Source organism: Mastigoproctus giganteus, chromosome 8 (assembly GCF_048544385.1).
Source record: "Mastigoproctus giganteus isolate SK-2022 chromosome 8, ASM4854438v1, whole genome shotgun sequence".
NCBI lineage: Eukaryota > Metazoa > Arthropoda > Arachnida > Uropygi > Thelyphonidae > Mastigoproctus > Mastigoproctus giganteus.
In genome coordinates, this window is record NC_143582.1 from 98864401 (window position 1) to 98886044 (window position 21644).

The following is a 21644-nucleotide window of genomic DNA, read 5'->3' on the forward strand; positions in this document are numbered from 1 at the left end:
TTTTTGAGACACCCTGTATGTATTATATTATAGATATGTATATAAAGTGCTTAGCATCATAATACACAGCCATTTCTGAATAAACAGAAAATTTTTAAGGTGGCATCGTTTTAGGTTATATCTCATATTGTGAATGCCTTCACAACGAGTTGCCATGATATTGCACTACTTCGAATAAGTAACGCTTCACCTAAGGAGAAGACTAGTGTTACTTATTCTCAGATAGGTACCACCACCCAGACAGCACTGTTTCAGGGCTATTTGGCCCTTCGTCAGTGAGTAGGTAGGTACCCAAGTGATGCAATGATGGCAAAAACAGTTATGAAGTATAACTCCACAATATGAGAGATGCCTGATGGTGTATGATGTATTTAGACTAAGGCGCATTTAGGGCTAGAGCCTCAAGCTGCGAACAAATTTAGACTATGTATATAAAGTGCTTAGCATCATAATACACAGCCATTTCTGAATAAACAGAAAATTTTTAAGGTGGCATCGTTTTAGGTTATATCTCATATTGTGAATGCCTTCACAACGAGTTGCCATGATATTGCACTACTTCGAATAAGTAACGCTTCACCTAAGGAGAAGACTAGTGTTACTTATTCTCAGATAGGTACCACCACCCAGACAGCACTGTTTCAGGGCTATTTGGCCCTTCGTCAGTGAGTGGGTAGGTACCCAAGTGATGCAATGATGGCAAAAACAGTTATGAAGTATAACTCCACAATATGAGAGATGCCTGATGGTGTATGATGTATTTAGACTAAGGCGCATTTAGGGCTAGAGCCTCAAGCTGCGAACAAATTTAGACTATGTATATAAAGTGCTTAGCATCATAATACACAGCCATTTCTGAATAAACAGAAAATTTTTAAGGTGGCATCGTTTTAGGTTATATCTCATATTGTGAATGCCTTCACAACGAGTTGCCATGATATTGCACTACTTCGAATAAGTAACGCTTCACCTAAGGAGAAGACTAGTGTTACTTATTCTCAGATAGGTACCACCACCCAGACAGCACTGTTTCAGGGCTATTTGGCCCTTCGTCAGTGAGTGGGTAGGTACCCAAGTGATGCAATGATGGCAAAAACAGTTATGAAGTATAACTCCACAATATGAGAGATGCCTGATGGTGTATGATGTATTTAGACTAAGGCGCATTTAGGGCTAGAGCCTCAAGCTGCGAACAAATTTAGACTATGTATATAAAGTGCTTAGCATCATAATACACAGCCATTTCTGAATAAACAGAAAATTTTTAAGGTGGCATCGTTTTAGGTTATATCTCATATTGTGAATGCCTTCACAACGAGTTGCCATGATATTGCACTACTTCGAATAAGTAACGCTTCACCTAAGGAGAAGATTAGTGTTACTTATTCTCAGATAGGTACCACCACCCAGACAGCACTGTTTCAGGGCTATTTGGCCCACTGACGAAGGGCCAAATAGCCCTGAAACAGTGCTGTCTGGGTGGTGGTACCTATCTGAGAATAAGTAACACTAGTCTTCTCCTTAGGTGAAGCGTTACTTATTCGAAGTAGTGCAATATCATGGCAACTCGTGAAGGCATTCACAATATGAGATATAACCTAAAACGATGCCACCTTAAAAATTTTCTGTTTATTCAGAAATGGCTGTGTATTATGATGCTAAGCACTTTATATACATAGTCTAAATTTGTTCGCAGCTTGAGGCTCTAGCCCTAAATGCGCCTTAGTTATTATAGATATATATAAAAAAAAAAATATATATATATATATATATAATATAATACAGTCCATTCCGGTTATTTGGGACACATCGGGACTAGTGCATTTTGGCCCGATTAAGAAGCTGCCCCAATTATCTGAAGTTTCACGTAAATAGTTAAAAATACAATGTACCCCCCCTCTTTACAATTAGTTCACTGTACAATCAAATCACGTTACAATGAACTCACAATAGTAAAGTACCGTTCACTATACGATGTATAGTAAGTGTTGGTCATTGTGATCACGTTTGTGAATTGGATTTTAATTCTATTAAACAGCGATTCTATTTAGAGAAAATAGGAGGAATATTATCCACAGGCTATAAAAGTAAAGATATATTAAGCACAAATTTACCCTTTATTACCTTGCCAATTAAAAAATTAAATGATACGTGATAATTGGAAGAATATACGTGATAATCGGAATAATTAATAAGTACAGTAAACCCCCGCTATTCGCGGGGGTTACGTTCCTGAGAAATGTCGCGAATACCGAAAACGCGAATACTGAGTTATGGCTCCCATAGTAAAAAAGGTGTTCCGTTCCAAAGTATGAAATATATAAGAAAAACTAGTCTAAAATTTTGTCTATGTATGTATTATATGTACCTTCATAACAGACAGTACATAGTGAAATGCAAGCATATGGCATCGAAATGAAAATAAGAAACAATTTAATATTAAATGTAATATTTATTAGAAATTTCAAACAAATCTTTCAAACCAGCGCCTTTGCTTGCTAGCAAAAAAAAACATCCCGCCAGTGCTATCACCAGTTTCGCTAAAGTGTTGATAAAGGAGTTTTGCCTTTTCGCGAATGATGAGTGAACTTAACGGAATTTTATTTTGAGTTCAGTCTTCTATCCACAGATTTAAAGCTTTTTCAATTTTTTCTAATTTAACATCACGAGTTACAGAACAAATTTTTGAAACAATTCGCGCGTTTTCACGGACACTACGGCAGATTTTTTCTTCCGATTTTTTGATTGATCTTACCACTGACTCATTGATTTTATAATGTTTTGCCACCGAGGAGACACTTTCATCATTAGAAATTTTGTCTAATAACTCAATTTTATTCGCTAATGTCATCACCTTCTTTGATATTTTCACATTTCCCTTGTTATTCGTAGCCATAGTTTTGCAGGGGTTAGAAAGAACTTGTCCACAATAAAGTCACTTTCTTCTGTTAACACACTCGAAAAAGTCTGTTTTACACTGAAAAACGGTAGATTTATCATTTTTGTAAGCATATCAATTTATAAATTGATACATTTATTCCATTTATAAACATATAAATTAAAAGCAAACGACGAAACCTTCCATGACAAACGCATAACATACTGAACAAGGATTAGCGAGAAACATCCACGCTCGCGATTTTGTCACCCCTCTCCCCTCACCCACTGAGCGCTGTTTTGACCGGGAAAGATAATTTTAGCCACTCCCATGTTTTTTTATGGCGGAAAATATTCACGGCGCTTTAAAATTCACATTTTTTAGGTTTCATTTTATATTAAATCGGCGATCGCGAATACGCGAAACCTCGAATACAGATACCGCGAATAGCAGGGGTTTACTGTACTGTAATATGTACATACGAACTAGTTGACATTTCTGTTCACTGATATTTGTGGTGGGGCTAAAATTTAAAACAGTAAAAAGATAAGCAATCAATAACAAAGAACACAGCACAAACACAAATTGCAAGTAACATTATATGTGCAATTGAGAATGGAGAAACGAGTTCCAAAGCTTTAAAAATAGGAATGAGAAGAAGATCTGAAAATTCATTTTTTTATATGATTGAAGATTTCATGAAAGTGTAAACACATTTCACCATAATAACCCACAGAATTCCAGCTGTCGGTATTATCGCAAATTCAGTAAGATCGAGTTTACTGTCCATTTATGATAGATTTCACTAACAGAAAAGCCCAAGAAACAGGTGACTGCTAATTGTTTTTATTGTTTTATGGTTGTGACCTCCAGAATTTTGACTAAACTACGTGGTACCGTCGGAGACAATCATAGGGTAATCTCCAGTGCTGCGGTCTCCTGCCCTGATTAAACGGCATGCTGTCCCAATTAAGCGAGGCAAACCCTGGCTATTTTCTCGATTGGTTTCTGTTTTTTAAGATTTGCCCCAAATAAGCAGCTGCCCCGATTAACCAGTGGCCCAAATAACCGGAATCCACTGTATATATATCATAATGTCCTCACACTGCATTCTAACATGTGTAAATGTAGCATGAATAATTTGTCCATATGTGCAAATTTTGTGGCAACTAGGTAACTGATATGCAGTCTTGTCAAAAAAAAAAAAAAAAAAAAAAAAAAAAAAATGGTGTCCTCATTCAGGGTCTGTGGGCTAGTCTATAAGCAAGTGAGTGAGGGTAAATGTAATATATGTTAAAAAAAAAAAAAATAACATCCTGTGTGCATGTGGTACAATAGGTATATGACTTGATTAGTGTGAATGAGAGGTATTAATAATCAGGTCCCCCCTCAATATGGTTAGGGGGTCAACCTACCAAGGAAGCCCTCACTGCATTCTGTTGATTCCTTTTCTCAGGCAGCACGGCAGGATGCTGACACTGGTTTCAGCTGGTCTAGCAAGTGTGGGATGTCAAAATTCTAACAAAAATGCTAAGATGGTGACTCAAACCCAACATAGAGTGCTCTGGCCCTATGACTTTAATTCCCTCTACCCCTTACTCCAGGGATCTGCCCATCCTTCCACATCCCCCCTCACTTTTTCCTAATGAGCTCTACCACCTTAAATACTCTCCATTTTTCTTTACAGTTCCCCCTCCCCCACGGAGGGGGGTTTGCCTCTGCAGCAGGGGTGCTCCTCTGTCCCATTCTTCTACTTCCAGCCTTCCTCTCATTCATCCCTTTCACCTTCCCTTTCCCCCAAAACTGTCACCCACATCCCCTCATATCCAATAAAACAATTTTATTTACTTATTATTTTTTTGAGTCCTCCCTAGAAAGCTCAGGGGATGACACAGTTTGCCTGCCAGTAAGTTTGTTCCATTAGTTTGACTATTCGTGATCTGTTTAGCAGTGTTTGCAGTGGGGTAGGGACATGTATGAAGTAATGGAATTTTTGGATATGATATATACACAGCAAGAATATACCCAGTTCCTTGATGAAATGTGGCCTATATAATGCCACCTGCATACAAACTACTTGGACTACTTCTAGTCACTTATTGGCAGAGTGGAGGCATCAAGATTATCCAAGAATTTGTTTTTCTGCTGCGCTAGCACAGTACTGTGCTACTATCTACTTATATTTCATATAAACAATCTGAAAAAGAAAACCAATGTTTATTCAGGGCAGGTAGTGTTGGTTTTTTTTTTTTTTTTTAAGCCCTCTTTTATTTGCATGTTGTAGCCACTGTGACTATATTTGTGCTGATAACCTTAATAATATTAAAAGAGATTGAGAAAAATGGACATTTAGCTAAATACTCCCCTCCCACAAAAAAAAAAAAAAAAAAAAAAAATGTAAAAATATATTGTCTGATAGAAGGAAATGCTATATCAATCAAAAATCTAATTGTTTTTAATAAAGCTAAACAAACCTGCTTCTCGGGCAGTTGCTTTAGCAATCATAGTCTTTCCACATCCTGGCGGCCCATGCAGTAAAACACCTAAACAGTGAAAACACTTATTTGAGACCAAACATTTAAACAGTATTAAAATATTACAGATAGAATGTTTCATTATGGCACCTTATGGAAAGTGCCATAATTCTAAAGATTTAATAAAATAAAATGCTGGTGCTGAATCACAGAAAAATCACATGAGCAGATATGAGACCATAATGAAAGAAGCTTCAACTGCACTTTCAGGATCTGAAGCAGTCCACTTCTGTGACAAAAATTCTTTAAAATTATTAATCTTATTCAATTTTTACCATAAAGGTACCATAAAGGAAACAAGGATCAGGAGAGGTGTGAAGCAGGGTTGCTCTTTATCCCCGTACCTTTTCAATATGTTCATCGAGGAATCCATAACAAAAATGAAGCAGGAAGCAAAGGATATCATGATTAATGGACATCAGATTCGCAGACGACATAGCATTATTAGCCAACTCAGAGCAGGAGCTGTGTAAGATGTTGGAAAGCTATCATTAAGGCTAAAAGATTCACACCTAAAGATAAATGCACAAAAGACTAAAATACTTGTTGTCACCAAGAATTATGAACAACCTCAAACAAACATCAAAATGGGGAACAACAAAGTGGAACAAGTAAAACAGTTTTGTTATTTGGGGAATTTCATAACCCAGGACAACCGGTGTGCTACAGAGATCAGAAAGAATCACCCTTGCCAAGCAAGCTTTCAGTAACAAGCAAAATATTCTAACCAGCAGACACATCGAGAAGAAGACCAGGAAAAAGTTTGCTAAGTCTATCATTTGGTGTGTGCTGCTGTATGGAAGTGAAACCTGGACATTATGCAAGCAAGATACAAAGAGACTGGAGGCTTTGGAGATGTGAGTCTGGGTGGGGGGGGATGTTGAGGATTAGCTGGAAAGAGCGACGATCCAACGAATCTGTCTTGAACAAGAGGCAAGAAAAGCGGCAGCTACTCACAACTGTGGCAAAAAGACAATCTAAATTTTTAGGACATACCCTAAGACAACAAATTTTTAGTGAATATCTCAGAAGGAAAAATATTGGGAAAGAAAGGAAGGGAACAACCAAGGAAGAAAATTCTGGAAAACCTGATGAGGAAAATGAACTTTAGGGGATATGAGGAAATGAAACGTTCAGCAGAAGACAGATGTATGGTTGCAGCAACAATGCGAAGCATTTAGTTTGATGATGATGATGATTGAATTTTTAAACATAATTTGCTAACACATTTTATATAACTTATTTTTATATTAATAATAAGTTATTTCTACTATTTCAATCATTCTGCCATAGTCAGTCAAAGGAAGTATATGCATTTTTAGTGGAGCCAGCAAAGGGCATTAACAGCAGGTGTCTGGTAGACAATTTTTGTTTAAAATTTGTTTGCTAGTAGTGAACGTTTCGGTGTGCAGCCTAATTTCTGTAATATTTTGTAAATTTAAATTCTGTAATATATTATAAACTTAAATTTTGTAATCTATCTTAAGTGCAAATATTACCTAAATAAGGACTGTTATCAGATCCATTTACAGTACAAAGTCCAAGGACTATGTGACTCAGATGGAAATTGCCTGCATGCATTTCCTGGTGTGAGTCAAGACTTCATCAATTGTATAGCCTGTGAAACACCCTAGAGTAAGTCTAGTAGACAAACCAAGACCAACTGACAATTCTTTTCTTTGCACCCAGTGTAATGAGTGTACCAATCTCAAATTAGAATTTAGTGCATTACAAGAAGAATTTGAGTCACAAGAAGAAATGGATGCTAGTGCTAGAAACAAAAGTAAAGAGGATGCTCATTAGGAACAAGTATCTTGTGATCCAAACAGTGATGAAGAATAATATGAGAAGAGCTGAAGCACCCCCAATTCAGGTCCCAGAGAAGAAAACCGAAGTGCATACTGCTCTGGTTGAAAGAGATTTGGGGGGGGGGGACTTTTCAGGGAAACTGGTAACATTTTTTGTAATAAACATATATGGACCAGAACCAGGGTGTGGTGTTTGCTGGGAGTAACAACTTTAGCATTAGCATTAGTAGAGGCATTTGATGCAAGAAAGCAAGCTTATGCAGCATCAGCCAAAAAAAAAAAACCCACTTCCACTTCACCCCTCTGTTCGTTCAAAATACCTGTCCAGCTGAGCCTTAAACTTATTTAGGCTATCAACCTCCACTACAAGGGATGGAAGTTTGTTCCACCAACCAACCACCCGCTGGCTAAAGGCAAATTTCCGCACGTCTATCCTACATCTGTCTTTCCTCAATTTGAATTTATGCCCTCTCAGGTGATTTTTCTGAGCTAGAGGGAGAATCCCATCAGCATTGAGCATGCTCAAACCATTCAAGGCTTTATACACCTCTATCAGATCACCTCGCTGGTGCCTAGTCTCCAGACACTGTAATTTGCAAAACTTAAGCCTTTCTTCGTAAGAGCACCCCCTTTGTTCCATTCACTAATCTTGTTGCCCTTCTCTGTACTCGTTCCAGCAGCTCTACATCCTTCTTGAAATGAGGCCTCCAGACCTGTATACAGTACTCTAGGTGTGGCCTGACCATTGCCTTATACAAGGGAATAATCACGATCTTATCCCTGCTGGAAAAATTCCTGTATATCATTGACAATACTCCATGAGCTACTCTTGCAGCCCGTCTGCACTGCTCAGAGAACTTCATATCTGCCTGCACAACCACCCCCAAGTCCTTTTCATTCTCTACCACTGTCAGTGTAGTACCACAGAGTTGATACGTTGCTCTGGGGTTGCTGTTTCCCATGTGTAGCACTTTACATTTGTCAATGTTAAACTTCATTTGCCACCTCTCAGCCCATCTGCTCAACCTTTCCAGATCCTGTTGCAGTAGCATAGTGTCAGTAGTGTCCTTGACAACCCTGCCAACCTTTGTATCGTCTACAAACTTGGACATTAAGCTTGATATACCATCATCAGTATCATTTATAAATACAGAAAACAATAATGGACCCAACACAGAGCCCTGAGGGACTCCACTAAAAACAATAGTCCACGATGAGCAGTGTCCATTGATTACCACTCTCTGTCTTCTCCCCCTCAACCACCCCTTTATCCATAGCAGCAATTTGCCTCCAATGTCTCACTGCTCCAATTTGTGTAGCAGTCTTCCATGTGCAACAGTATCAAAAGCCTTTCTAAGATCCAAGTATATAATATCAAAGCTATTCCCTGCATCCAGTTCTTTTGTGACTGCATCATAGTATCCAATCAAATTGGTCAGGCAAGACTTCCCCTTAACAAAACCATGCTGTGTCCGAGCTATAACTGAAGTCTTGTCTAAATGATCCTGCAGTGCTTCTTTAACCAGTGCCTCCATTAATTTTCCTGGAACAGAAGTTAAGCTCACAGGTCTATAATTACTTGTGTCAGCCTTTGATCCTCCTTTGTGAATTGGGGTCATATTTGCACATTTCCAGTCTATGGGTACCACCCCTGAGTCCAAGGAAGCTCTCATAATTATGGCTAAGGGTTTGCTTACTTCCTTTGCTGCCTCCTTTAATATAACTGGAAAGATCCCATCCACCCTGTGTGCCTTTCTTGTGTTTATCTTCAACAGTTTCTCCTCAACTTTACTCCCAGTTATTTCAAGATTCTGTAGCTTACTACTAGAGTTTTATACACCTCTGGCATTCCCCTCGCTGAATAACTCCTCATGTGTGAATGTCGATGCAAAATATTCATTTAGTTTGTTAGCTACCTGAGCAGGATCATCAACAGTTGACCCATCAATATCAAGTGGACCAATCTGATTCATCCCCTTCCTTCTAGAGTTTACATAAGTAAAGAACTCTTTGCTGTTTTTCTTTGCATCCCTTGCCAAGGATTTCTCGTAATCTGCCTTCGCCTGCCTAACCTCCTTTGTAACTTGGTTGCATATCAACTTGTATCTATCATAGGCTTCTGTGTCATGTGTTAATTTGTAAGTATCCCATGCATTTTTCTTCTCTGCCATATGCCTCATTAGTTCATCTGACATCCATTTTGGCCTAAACCTTGAACAGTATTTCTTAGTTGGTATGTAAAGCCTAGTAGCTTCCAAGATAAGTTCTTTGAATGCTTCCCATTTTGAATTTGCTGTTGTTAACATCATCAGTTGGTCCCACTGTATAGAATTTAAATACTGTCTCAGTCCATCGTAGTCGCCTTTACGGAAGCAATAACCCTTCCCTTTACCCCTAATGGTAGTTTCCTCTTTGAGTAAATCCCACTTCAGCACACTGTGATCACTGCCACCTAGTGGTTCATTTATCTGCAGATTCTTAATGCATGAAGAATCACTGCTGATAATCAAATCCAGAGTATTACTCCCTCTAGTTGCCTCCCGAACATGCTGATGTAGAAAACAATCATCCAATAAATCCCTAAAAGCCTTGCTAATGTGTGAGTGACCAGCCCCCAAATTCCAGTCAATATCTGGGAGATTAAAATCCCCCATTATAAGACTCTCTGATTTACTGGCCGACTCTATTTCCCTGTACAGTTTCTTATTATACTCATCAGAGTCATTAGGCCTATAGCACACTCCTACCCTCAATTTTGATTTCCCAATGCTTATGTCACACCAAACTGACTCAACACTGCACTGTCCAGCGATGTCGACTGGCTTCACTTCCTTGGTTTTTATGTGTTTCTTAACTAATAGCATAACCCCTCCCACCTTCCTATCCTATCTATCCTTTCTGTAGACGTTGTACTCCCCAAATTGCAGTTCTGCATCCCTTATATCTGTGTGACACCACGTCTCTGATATCCCAACAATATCTGCCTTTGATGTTTTGAGCAATACCTCAAATTCAACAAATTTATTTACTAAACTCCTAGCATTGGTGTACACCCAAGTATACCTGCACCTGTTTCTATTCTTAGCTACCCTAACACAACCCATGTATTTACTTGTACCGCAATGGCTCCCAGCAGTCTCTGAAATATCATGCATCTTGTTTTTCAGGCTTCTGCTCATTCTAATAGAAGCAGTGCAAGAATCTCTTTCACCTCTGCCAGTGGCTACTGTCAATCTATTGGTCTTTGTCTCCCCCCAAGCTAGCAGTTTTCCGACCCACCTAACACTGCCTCGATAGCATCAGCAAATATTCTTGCTCCCTTTCTATTTAAGTGTATCCCATCCTTGTAGAAGCAATCTCTCCTGTTAACAAGTACAGTCCAGGCTGAAAAAAATTCTACCCCTTGAGCCTTGCACAATCTTTCCAGGGCCGAATTGATCGACAAGGCTCTCATCATATACTCCCTCCTATCGTGTCTGGGCAGAATTGCAGACACTTTCAAATTGAACCCTAATTCTCCGGTTTTGTGACCTGTACTTGTTAAGTAATTCTGCCCGTCTCCTACTCTTAATATTATTAGTGCCAACGTGTACAACTATATCACCTTTTGTGCCCTTAAAAGATGATATTCGCTCTACAACATCATCAACCTTTGCCCCTGGCAGACATACCCTGGTCCTGTTCCACCTATCCTTTTAAAAAGCATGTTCCCCGTTTCCCTGACAATAGAGTCACCAACAACTACTAGCTCCTTCGGGACCAGCGCATTCTGCCTTGGGGGTTGTCTCTGTGTCACGTGATGTCCAAGTGCAAGCTCTGGCGTTGATGTGGGCAGCTGAGAGCTTGATGGGCCCCTCAATTTAGTTTCTTCGAGAGCATCCACCCTGTCCTTCAAGCTCTCATATAGGCCCACAAGAACACTGAGTTGTTGCTTGATATCGATACACTCCTTGCATCGCGCACACACAACTGATGATGATACCAACAGATTGTCAGATTTTGGGTATAAAGAGAGCATTATTATTCATGTAGGGGCTAACAACATTAAATTAACATGACCTGACCATTTGTTAGATAAATATAGTCATGCTGAAAAAATGATGACGGTTAGGTCAGAATGTATATGAGTCTGTATTTCTGCCCACACATGACAGTAGGGATTATATGCTGAAAGCAGTTTCAATTAACTCAGAAGAAGGAATCTGCTGTTTGTTATGTTTTTTAGTTATTTGGTTTTTAGGAGCATTAGCAACTAAGGCCATATTGCTCCGGGAATATGCGGTGGTCATTCCCTGACCTTTCCACATCCTCCGTATTTGGTGGTCACAGGCTCGAACCCCGATCTAATCAAGAAGTGTGTGCTACGCACTGTTGCTCCTGCACACCTGGCTACGGAGGCGCCGAAGTAATCTGTAAAGGCTCTAGAAGTGAAAATTTTTGATCAGGGTGGCCACAACTTGTGGGTAAAAGGAATCTTTTCAGTAGAAACAGTATCTTTGAATGTGGGTGGAAGGAATCTTTTTTATAGATACATTTTAACAAAGATGGTGCAAGGATTTTTGCCAGTATCACAGAGGAATCCTTAAGGGTTCAGGGAAACTTCTAGGAAGGAGGAGGAGAAAGATAATACAGATCTGAATTTATTGATATGACTCAAAGTAATACTTGCACTCACCTCAAATAATTTTGTTTGCTGCCGCAACACTTCAAATGTTGGCAATATGTTATGACGGTAGCCATGTTTCAAATAGTAGAAAGATAAAGCTACGGAAACAAGCCTAAATAACTTCAAGGGGGTGTGTCAGGGTAGTAAACTATAAAAGAATACTTAGTCTTAACTGTGTCTACAGAAATGTCAGGAGCATTGTCAATAAAATGGCTGAATCGAACTTCTGGTTAAGACAACTAATGCTAACATAATAGGACTAAGAGAAACGTAGTGCCACCTGGAAATTGAGGATGATGAGTTCCACTATGGTATGTATAATGCATTTAGGAAATATAGGGAAGACAGAAGGGGATGGCGGGGTCATGCTTCTTAACAAAAGCAGCCTGACTGCGAAAAGAGCTTTCGCTGAGTCAGAAGTGAATTTCTTGTCACAAACGGCAAACTGGTTAAGTGAGACTTTATTAAAATAAAATAAAATACAATAAGAAATATACATAAATAAAGCACTTAAACAGATATAAAACAATATAAAATCGTTAAAATATAATAAAAGCATTAAAATAAAGGAATAAAATAAAACAGTAACCTTCAGAGCAAGGCGTCCCTTCATCAGCTAGTTAGTGTACGGTGTACTGAGTACATACACTAGTTAATATAACGGAAGAAGAATGAGCATGATCATAAAATAAAATCACAACCCCGGTGCCGGTGACACAGTATTACACATGCGTAATGCACACCAGTGTTCACTGCGCTGTAGAATGGCAGATTCCATAATGGGATGCATATGAACTCCCCTATTACGATTCATAGTACAACTGCAACTAGCAATGTGGAATGCCTCAAGCCATGAGTGCTGGTGGTAATCATGTGAGTAGTCGACAGTTTCAATGTCGCAACGGAAATCAATTTAATTACTTTAAAACTAACTGGCTTGGAAAATATCCTAACCAGAAGTGGGTGTGAGTGCAATTGTTCTGTCATCTGTTGCAGTTTGTATAATTAAACTGAGAGTAAAATGGAATTAGCCATTTCAAACAGAGCAGTGGCTGTTTTCAAGGAGGCCAGGAAAAGTTTCCTGAAATGTTTGTGGTGAGCCTGGATCAGCTGACAAAAAAAAAAGGCCACAGACTGCTTGTGTTCTGTACAGTCACTCATTCCTCATTCATGAAAAATGAGCCAAAATAAATATTTAATCTTGAAGAAACAAGTATATATTATAATTTGCTGTCAAACAAAACACTTGTTGTTTGAGGAGAGTCTTGTAATGGTAGAATATTAAGTAAACAAAGAATCGCTATTCTGTTATGCTGCAAAGCAAATGACAGTACATAGCATTTCTTGTCTAGCAGCACTGGGGATTTCCCCTACAAACCACAACAGATGACAGAACAAAATTGCACTCACACCTACTTCTGGTTAGGATATTTTCCAAGTCAATTAGTTTTAAGAAATAACCATCTTCTGTGCAATTACAAGCCAATCAAAGTGTGTGGCTTTTGGTCAATTTTCGATATTGGTTACTGAGAGTGCACAGAAGAATGGCTTCAGAAAAAAAGAGCATTTTAATGATTCTAGATCACTGCAAAATATATGACAGCTAATAAATAACAGCCATATATTTGTCATTTAAGTTGACAAATATATGACTAATACCATTAGTTTTATGCAGTCACTGGATCAAGGCATTATTTATAATATCAAGATGGCATACAGAGGCCACCTGCTAAGATACTTGATCTGCAAACACAGAAGGAAACAATATGCAACCAAAGAGGAGATGTCTTGTGTGCTTACTGATTATTATTGCTTGAGATAGTATTACATCAAATGTAATAATCAAATGCTGTAAGAGAGTAGCTTTGGAGAGAATATCATCAAAAGACATGGTCGATAAAATAAAAGTGAGAGCAACATTCAGGAATGGGGAGGATACGGAATGGAGGAAAGAAGGAACATATGGATTTTGTTGGCTAATTTAGGGAGTTCGTTATGGTGAATGATGAAGGTGCTAAATCAGCAACAGCAACTCCTTAACAGCTGCTGATTACCAAGAAAACCAATGAAGTTTTTGTTACCAGTGATGAAAGTGAAAAACAACTCACTGTACCTTCTGAGAAAAATGTTCAAAATGAGTTCAACATAACATATAAAATAGTTGTCTGCAATAACATCAATAAACAATTTATTGCCTTCTGTATATTCTATACTCTTCTGTGTGTGTGTGTGTGTGTGTGTGTGTGTGTGTGTGTGTGTGTGTGTGTGTGTGTGTGTGTGCACACACACACACACACACAGAAGAATTAAATTAAATAAAAATAAATAACTAATCAATTTAATTTTATTTAAGATATTCTATACTTTAATTTCAATTATGTTGTTTTTTTTCTCTTAATTTCTCTTATAAATAAATAAAAATATGTTTTATTCTTATTATTCTTAGACAAAGATTTTGATTTTTACATTTTTTTTTTTTGTTTCATTTAATTTTATTATTTTTACTACATTTTTTTCTTATTATTTATTTTTGTTATTTCTTATTCTTGTTAGAATTATATAGAGAGAACAAAAAAAACAAGGTAAAGCTTTGGCACTGTTGGCAGGCCCTGGTAATACAAACTATGAAGATTTAGGTCCCTTGAACTTTCTATTATTGATATTGTAATGTGGTATGGTAAACTTGCCAGTAGTTGGTACTACCAGCAAGTAGTACCAACTACTCTAGTTCTTCCTTGAATTTATTCAAACTAACCCCACCAGAGGAGTTTGTTCCAACAATCAACCATCTGCTGGCTCAAGGCAAATTTCTACGCATCTGTGATGCAACTATTCTTTCTCAATTTGAATTCATCCATTATCCCCATGTAGCCTGAGAAAGAGGAAGGATTCCATTAAAATTGAACTCACTCAATCCATTCAAAGTTTTATAAACATCTCAACCACATGTCCTTGCAGTTGCCTAGTCTCCAGATGCTCCCATTTCCAAAATTAAAGCCTTTCCTGCTAAGAGAACCCTTTCACTCACAATACTAATCTCATTCCTCTTCTCTGCTCCCATTCGAATAGATTTACATCCTTCCTAAAATGAGACCTCCAGACTGGTATGCAGTACTCAAGATGTGGCATTACCATTGCCTTATGCAATGGGAACAACAAGTTCCCATTTTTCAATGAGAATTTGTACACATTGTAGTCACAATGCAGGCATAGCATTTTTTTAATGAAAAACCCACGCACAAAAAGTATTGGCATCTATAGTACTTATTACCATGCAAGTGTTGAAGGTTAAGAAGATGATTGATTTGATTTTTTGATTTGGTAGTTGTTGGCGCATCGGCTTCTGTGGCCATATTGCACCTCCCAAGGTTTTTGCAGTACTTTGATCCAAGCCCGAGGCGGGAATCAAACCCACGACCTTTGGGTTGCCGGGCAGGTACTTTACCCACTCGGCTAGCCCGGTCTGCCTTAAGAAGATGAAAGAAGATGCTTGCATTAAACTTAAATTTCTGTAGTTTGTAATTTTAAGAAAATTCATGTGAAAGGAGGTTGTCCCAGAAAACAAAAGTTGAATGGATAATCAAAAGGAAGAAAATTCACAGTTGGTTCTATCAGTTTTAAACTGGACAGTAAGTGAATGATGACTGCTTGTGGCATGTGTTCAACGTGGTGTGGGAGAGAGAGGACAAATTACAGAAGCCAGTTCATAAGAACAGCAGCCATGGAACTATCTATAGAACTTAAATGCAACAGAAACAAACTGTCTATGAGAGAGGGAGTGGAGAGGCATTGAAAGAGATGGGTCATAAATTAACCTAACTGCTCTCTTCTAAATGGAGTCTAAGAGGTTGTGGAAGCACCACCCCAAATATGCGAACCAAATTCAATGACTGGCCACTTTTGAGATTTGTACAGAGTAAGTAGCCGTTTAAAAGAAATGCAATATGAAGGGCAAATCTAGTTCTTTAGATGCAGAGGAAGTAGTATTTCTTTGATGTGCTTATGCAAAAGATACCAGAAGTCAGAGTAATCTCAAATAGAGATATATGATCTTGTCTAGAAATTTAAGTGTCATCGAAGCAAAGTACAAAGGGTACTAGGAAAGTTTTGCAATATGACGCAACAATGAATCACAGGAAGCTGCTTGTTGCTGCATGTTGAGACATGTTCATACGTGCATAGTAGCCGCCGCGGCAAGTCGATGGGCTCAGTTATTCATTAGTAGTGAGAGTGTAAAGTGCTTGCGATGGCATCGTGGTCATGAAATGAGATAAGGACAGTTTTGCGGTATAATTTCGTGCATGGTTTAACCATAGACCAGTGCTTAGAAGAAATGACTCTTGCACTAGATGATGATTGTCCACATCGTACAACGATATTCAGGTGGTATAGAGAATTCCAAAGGGGAAATTTCACTCTGGAGGATTCTGAGAGGCCAGGAAGGCCACAAGCGTCAGTTACGGAGGAAAACGTTACTGCTGTGAGGAAAATGCTTGACGAAAACAGGCGAGTGACCTACCAACAGATAGAGGATACTTTGGGCCTAAATGCACCAGCAATTCGTTCGATTCTGCAAGATCATTTGCACGTGAAGAAACTTTGTTCTCTCTGGGTGCCGCATCAACTGACTGAAGAGCAGATGACACGACGTGTGACTTGGTGCCGGGAGATGTTAAAAAAGTTTGATAAGGGACAATCTCGGTATGTGAACAACATCGTGACAGGTGACGAGACTTGGTTGTACTATTACGATCTGCCGACCAAGGCTCAAAACAAAGTTTGGGTCTTTGATGATGACGACACACCCGTAATTGTCAGAAAATCCCGATCTGTATTTTTCAAATCGAGTGGAATTGTGGAACGTGTCGTTTTGGCCACGCAGAAGACAGTCACAGCTGAGTGGTATACTGAACAATGCCTGCCTAAAGTCATTGGATCTATGAAGAACCTGCGGCCAAAGTCAAGAATGGACACCTGGTACCTCCATCACGATAATGCTCCAGCTCACCGCGCCAAAGCCTGCACCGAATATTTGACCACGACAGGACTGAAACTTCTCGAGCACCCTCCCTACAGTCCAGACCTTGCTCCCTGCGACTTTGCACTGTTCCCGCATGTGAAAATGAAGCTAAAAGGGAGGCGGTTTTCCAGTGATGAGGACCTTCTACGGGCTTGGGACAACGAGTGTGCTTTACTCCCTAGTGAAACTTGGCAGAACTGGTTTAAAGATTGGTTTCGGAGGATGGAGAGGTGTATTGAATGTAGAGGAAATTACTTTGAAAAAATTAAATAAACAAAGCTGTATTGCAAAACTTTCCTAGTACCCTTTGTATAGGGGCTGATGAATCCTTTTTGGGAGATATGAAACAGGATTGTTGCTTAGAATGATTGAAATTAACTAAATTATCTTTGCACCACTGGAAAATTACCTGGAAATCAGCATTTGAAGAATAGTGGATATTTCAGTAGTAGGAGCTGTTCATGCAGAGCAATCTTCCTGGAATTGAAAGATGGAATGCAATGTGCTATCTAAAACTCTGAAAAACTATGCTATCTATCTATGAAAGACTATGGCTAATATTACTAGCAGAAAACTATACAAGAAAGCAAGTTTATCCAGCATCAGCAAAAAAAATAAAAATTTCCCATTTCACCTTTCCATTCCCTCCAATAGTTGGCCTAGATCTTCCTTTAAGCTATCCACTTCTACAACAGATTGAAGTTTGTTACATCAATCAACAACCCACTGCTAAAGCAAATTTCAGCACATCTATTCTGCAACCATCCTTCCTTAATTTGAAGGGCAGCTCAATCCATTCAAGGACTTAAACACCTCAATCAGATAACCTTGCAGGTGCCTAGTCTCCAGATGCTGCAATTTGCAGAACTGAAGCCTTTCTTGGTAAGAGTACCCTTTTGCACCTCTCACCAATCTCTTTGACCTTCTCTGTACCCATTCCAGCAGCACTACATTTTTTCTAAAATGAGGCTTCCAGACATGTACACAGTACTCAATACGTAACCTTATACAATGAATAATCACCTCTTTATCCACACTAGCAAAATTCTGTATATCACTGACAAACCCCATGAGCTGTCCTGGCAGCCTGTCTACACTGTTCACAGAACGTCATATCTGAATGCCCAATTACCCCCAGTTCTTTTTCCACTACCTTGAGTACAAAGTACTCAAGGTAGTGGAAAAAGAGTACCTAAAGAGTACCTTGAGTACCTATGGGTAGTAAGCACAGAAATTGTAACACCACACAGTGGTACAATTTCTGTGGTTACTACCCATAGGCAGTACTTTGCATTTGTCAGTGTTAAAGTTTGATTGTCATTTCTAAGCCCATCTGCCAAATTTTTTTAGATAACATTGCATCAGTATACCATCATTACTGACATCACCAAACAGTTCTGCATTCATAAGAGTACTTTGTTCACTATTCTGAAATATCAGAAAAAGATTAAAAGATAATTCCTTTGCTGCCTCCATTAATATAATTGGATAGAACATAACCACCTAGGGTGCCTTTCTTATGCTTAACTTCGAGAATTTCTCTTCCACTTTCCTCTTGGTTATTACAAAATCATTTAGCTTCCTGTTAGAGCTGGATAAAGTTCTGGTATCCCCTACACCAGGGGTTCTTAACCTTTTGCTTTAAGGGAGCAAGATTTTGCAGATTACAATACCTGCGAGCACCATATATTAAAATATAATTTTTTTTTGGTTAAAGATTAAAAATGCATTTTTGTTATTAATTTTTTAAGCCATATTACGCATACAAGAATTTTATATAGTAGGGCCCCACTTTACAGCATTCTGCTTCTCGGCATTCTGCTAATACGGTGGTTTCCAATTATATCCATGTTCGTTATGTTCAGTGCCTGTTGCACATTTTCAGCATTTTTGTGCATGACAAGCTCAGCAGGGGTACAAGAATGGCATCACGTGCCATTTTATTGTTGGTAATTCGGTTTGTTTACAGCACTTGTGCGCTCTACATCTCTTTGTATTCTGGTAATTTTCAAAACTTGAAAACTTTTTAAAGTTATTATATTGTATTATATATAATATTTTTGTGCTAATTACAATGGCAGTTGTAGTACTTTTTTTTTACTAGTGATAAAAAAGGAGTCTTAAGCCTCTTATTTTAAATGCCAAATTAGAAATGATTAAACTAAGTTTCCAAGGCTTTGATGGGAGGAACATTAAGGACTGGTAGACAGAAGTGTCCTGTAGGAGCAACAAGGCTTTCATCTCATAATCTGTATGATTCAATATGACTGTTCAACGACCTCTGTCTGCTGGAAGGATAACGATGGACGAATCTTGCTTCAATGCTTTAAGGGCAGAGATGTTTGCAGTTGAGACTGGAAGAAGCAAAATTGCACAGTTTTCAGGCAATTAAGACTCATTGACCCACGCTGCAATGTCATGGTTGTCGATCGGTCCCGCCATTACCAACAGCGCGGCTGGTTGGAGTCGTTGCACATCACGTGCTCTAATACTTCGGTCAACAGAAGCAATGGATGTCTTGTCCACCCTATTATTGAGACAACCATTCTCATGACTGACAAACATTGGCAAAGTTCACATACGTCACAACCACAGGCTTCAACTTCAAACAGTTAGCTGTTACATCACGCAGTTTACCGGGCATGACAGGCACTAGACGCTCTTAAGTTCTACGTTACTAAATTTTCAGTTCAACCAATGAAGATTACTAAAATAACCAAAAGCTTTTTGTACTGTACGTATTTAACATATTCTGTTTTACTATTTAATATTAAACCTGTCATTTATTTTATTTTACTTTCTGTTTTGCTCTGTGCTACATAATAGATTATACAGAATAAATCCAGAGCACACAGGCCTCTTTACTTCTGTAATTTATTGTTAATTCAAATTTTGGGAAGTGCGCTTTCAAGTATTCAAATTTTCTTGGAATTGTCACTAAAGTCTGTTCATTATGATTACATTCATTACGAACAATGGGCACTCCCCAGCAGTTCCTCCAGATATTTTTTTAGGAGTAGGAAAATTAAGCAAATTTTGTTTTAAAACTTGATTCTGAAACACTTGAAGTTTTTTCTCAAATGCAATAATCTCCTCGTATAAAACTACCACAAATTTATCTTTTCTCTGTAGCCTCAAAATTTAATTCATTTAAATAGCTGAAAATGTCATCCATGAATGAAAGTGTAATCTTGAAATTTCATTAAAAAGGTTTTGTTTATTGCTTTCTATTAGAAAAGCTTTTACTTCTTCAAATACCTCCCAAATTCTGGAGAGTGCCTTTCCACAACTGAGCCAACGAATCTCTGTATGGGTAATAAGATCAGAATGCAGTGCTTGAAGAGCTTCCAAAAATATTTTTAGAAGTCGCTTATTTAGGGATTTTAGCGATAAAATGGTTAATAACTTTAAGAATGACTTCAAGACATCCTATAATTTCTTTTTGATCTTTCATTCGTGAACACGATGCCTCAATATGAATCAAACAATGATAATGCACAAAAAGTAGGTATCCTTTCATCTCTATTAAGATAAGCAATAAAGCGTTTGTTTTTACCTATCATGGAAGGTGCACCATCGGTAACAATTGATACAAGTTTACTCAGATCAATTTTGTGCACTGTGAAGAATTTCGTAAGTGTGTCTGTCATATGCATCTTTTCCAGTTGTATGACCAGTAAGCAACTAAACAGCCAAAAAATCATCTTCACAGTTGCCATCATGTTGAATCAAATTAACTAAGCACATGAGTTGTGATATGCCCGAAACATCAGTTGACTCATCATGTGACAGTGAAAAAAAAAATACACAACTTTCGATTTTACCTGATAATTCATTGAATATTACATCTGCCATTTTATGAACTTGATTTGAAACTGTATCATTACTCAAAGGAATATTTTGGCAGAGCTAATCAATGTAGCTTTCTGTTTTTTGGTAAGATGCTAGCAAGCACTTCTAAACACTACACAATTTTTTATTATTTCACCATTAGTGTAAGGCAATGAATTCTTTGCAATTATATTTGATAAAATAAATGAAACTTCATTTGCTAATGCTATACTACTATTAGTTTAACCAAATTTTAAAATATTTTTCTGTCTTTCAGGTTTCTTGAAGTTTTGCTTTTCTAACATCACTAAATTTGGGAAAAGCTTCATGAAAATTCCTACAACATGTTTGGTAACGTCTTTAAATGGCCTCCGTAGCCGAGTGGTCAGGAGCGGGAGTGCAGTAGCACACGCTCTTTGAGTAGACCGGGGTTCAAGCCCCTGACCGCTGAATACGGTCGATCTGCCAACCCGCACTGGACCAGCGTGGCAGATTATGGTCCATTTCCCTCAGCATGAATTGTTGAGGAGGCTTCCATCCTGCAGTGGGTTGATAATGGCTGCACTTTATCTTTTTTTTTTTCACAATTTGACTTCCAATAGCCAGCCAAACATGCGTGACATAATAAGCAAATTATACTAGTTCCACTACTATTATCTATTACCAAATAATGATATTCCCAAGAGGACTGAAATAAATACTTTTTTATTTTTTGTTTCTTTGCATTTGAAATATGTAGTTCTAAATCAGACAAATGCAAAGGTAGTGTTAATGCTTCATTTTTTTTCCTCACCGTGTTCGTTTTGGTTTCTTTTTAAAAATTTATTTATTTTGAAAGGGTTTAGTAACTTTAGATTAATCTGTTAAAAGAAAATATATTTACACATTTGCATACAAAATCAAAATA

General features: G+C 38.1%; 1 protein-coding gene across 2 annotated transcripts in view; it reads right to left on the bottom strand.

Annotated features, from left to right (window-relative positions):
• Positions 1-21644, bottom strand: part of LOC150081735 (outer mitochondrial transmembrane helix translocase-like) — a 235089-nt gene that overhangs the window by 102309 nt on the left and 111136 nt on the right. Inside the window, exon 4 of one of the 2 annotated variants that reach the window (XM_090378838.1) lies at positions 5353-5421. The exons of the other annotated variant lie outside the window; for it this stretch is intronic. Coding sequence (XP_090234964.1) covers positions 5353-5421 — 69 coding nt within the window. The remainder of the gene's footprint in view (positions 1-5352; positions 5422-21644) is intronic. 2 annotated transcript variants of the gene reach the window in all.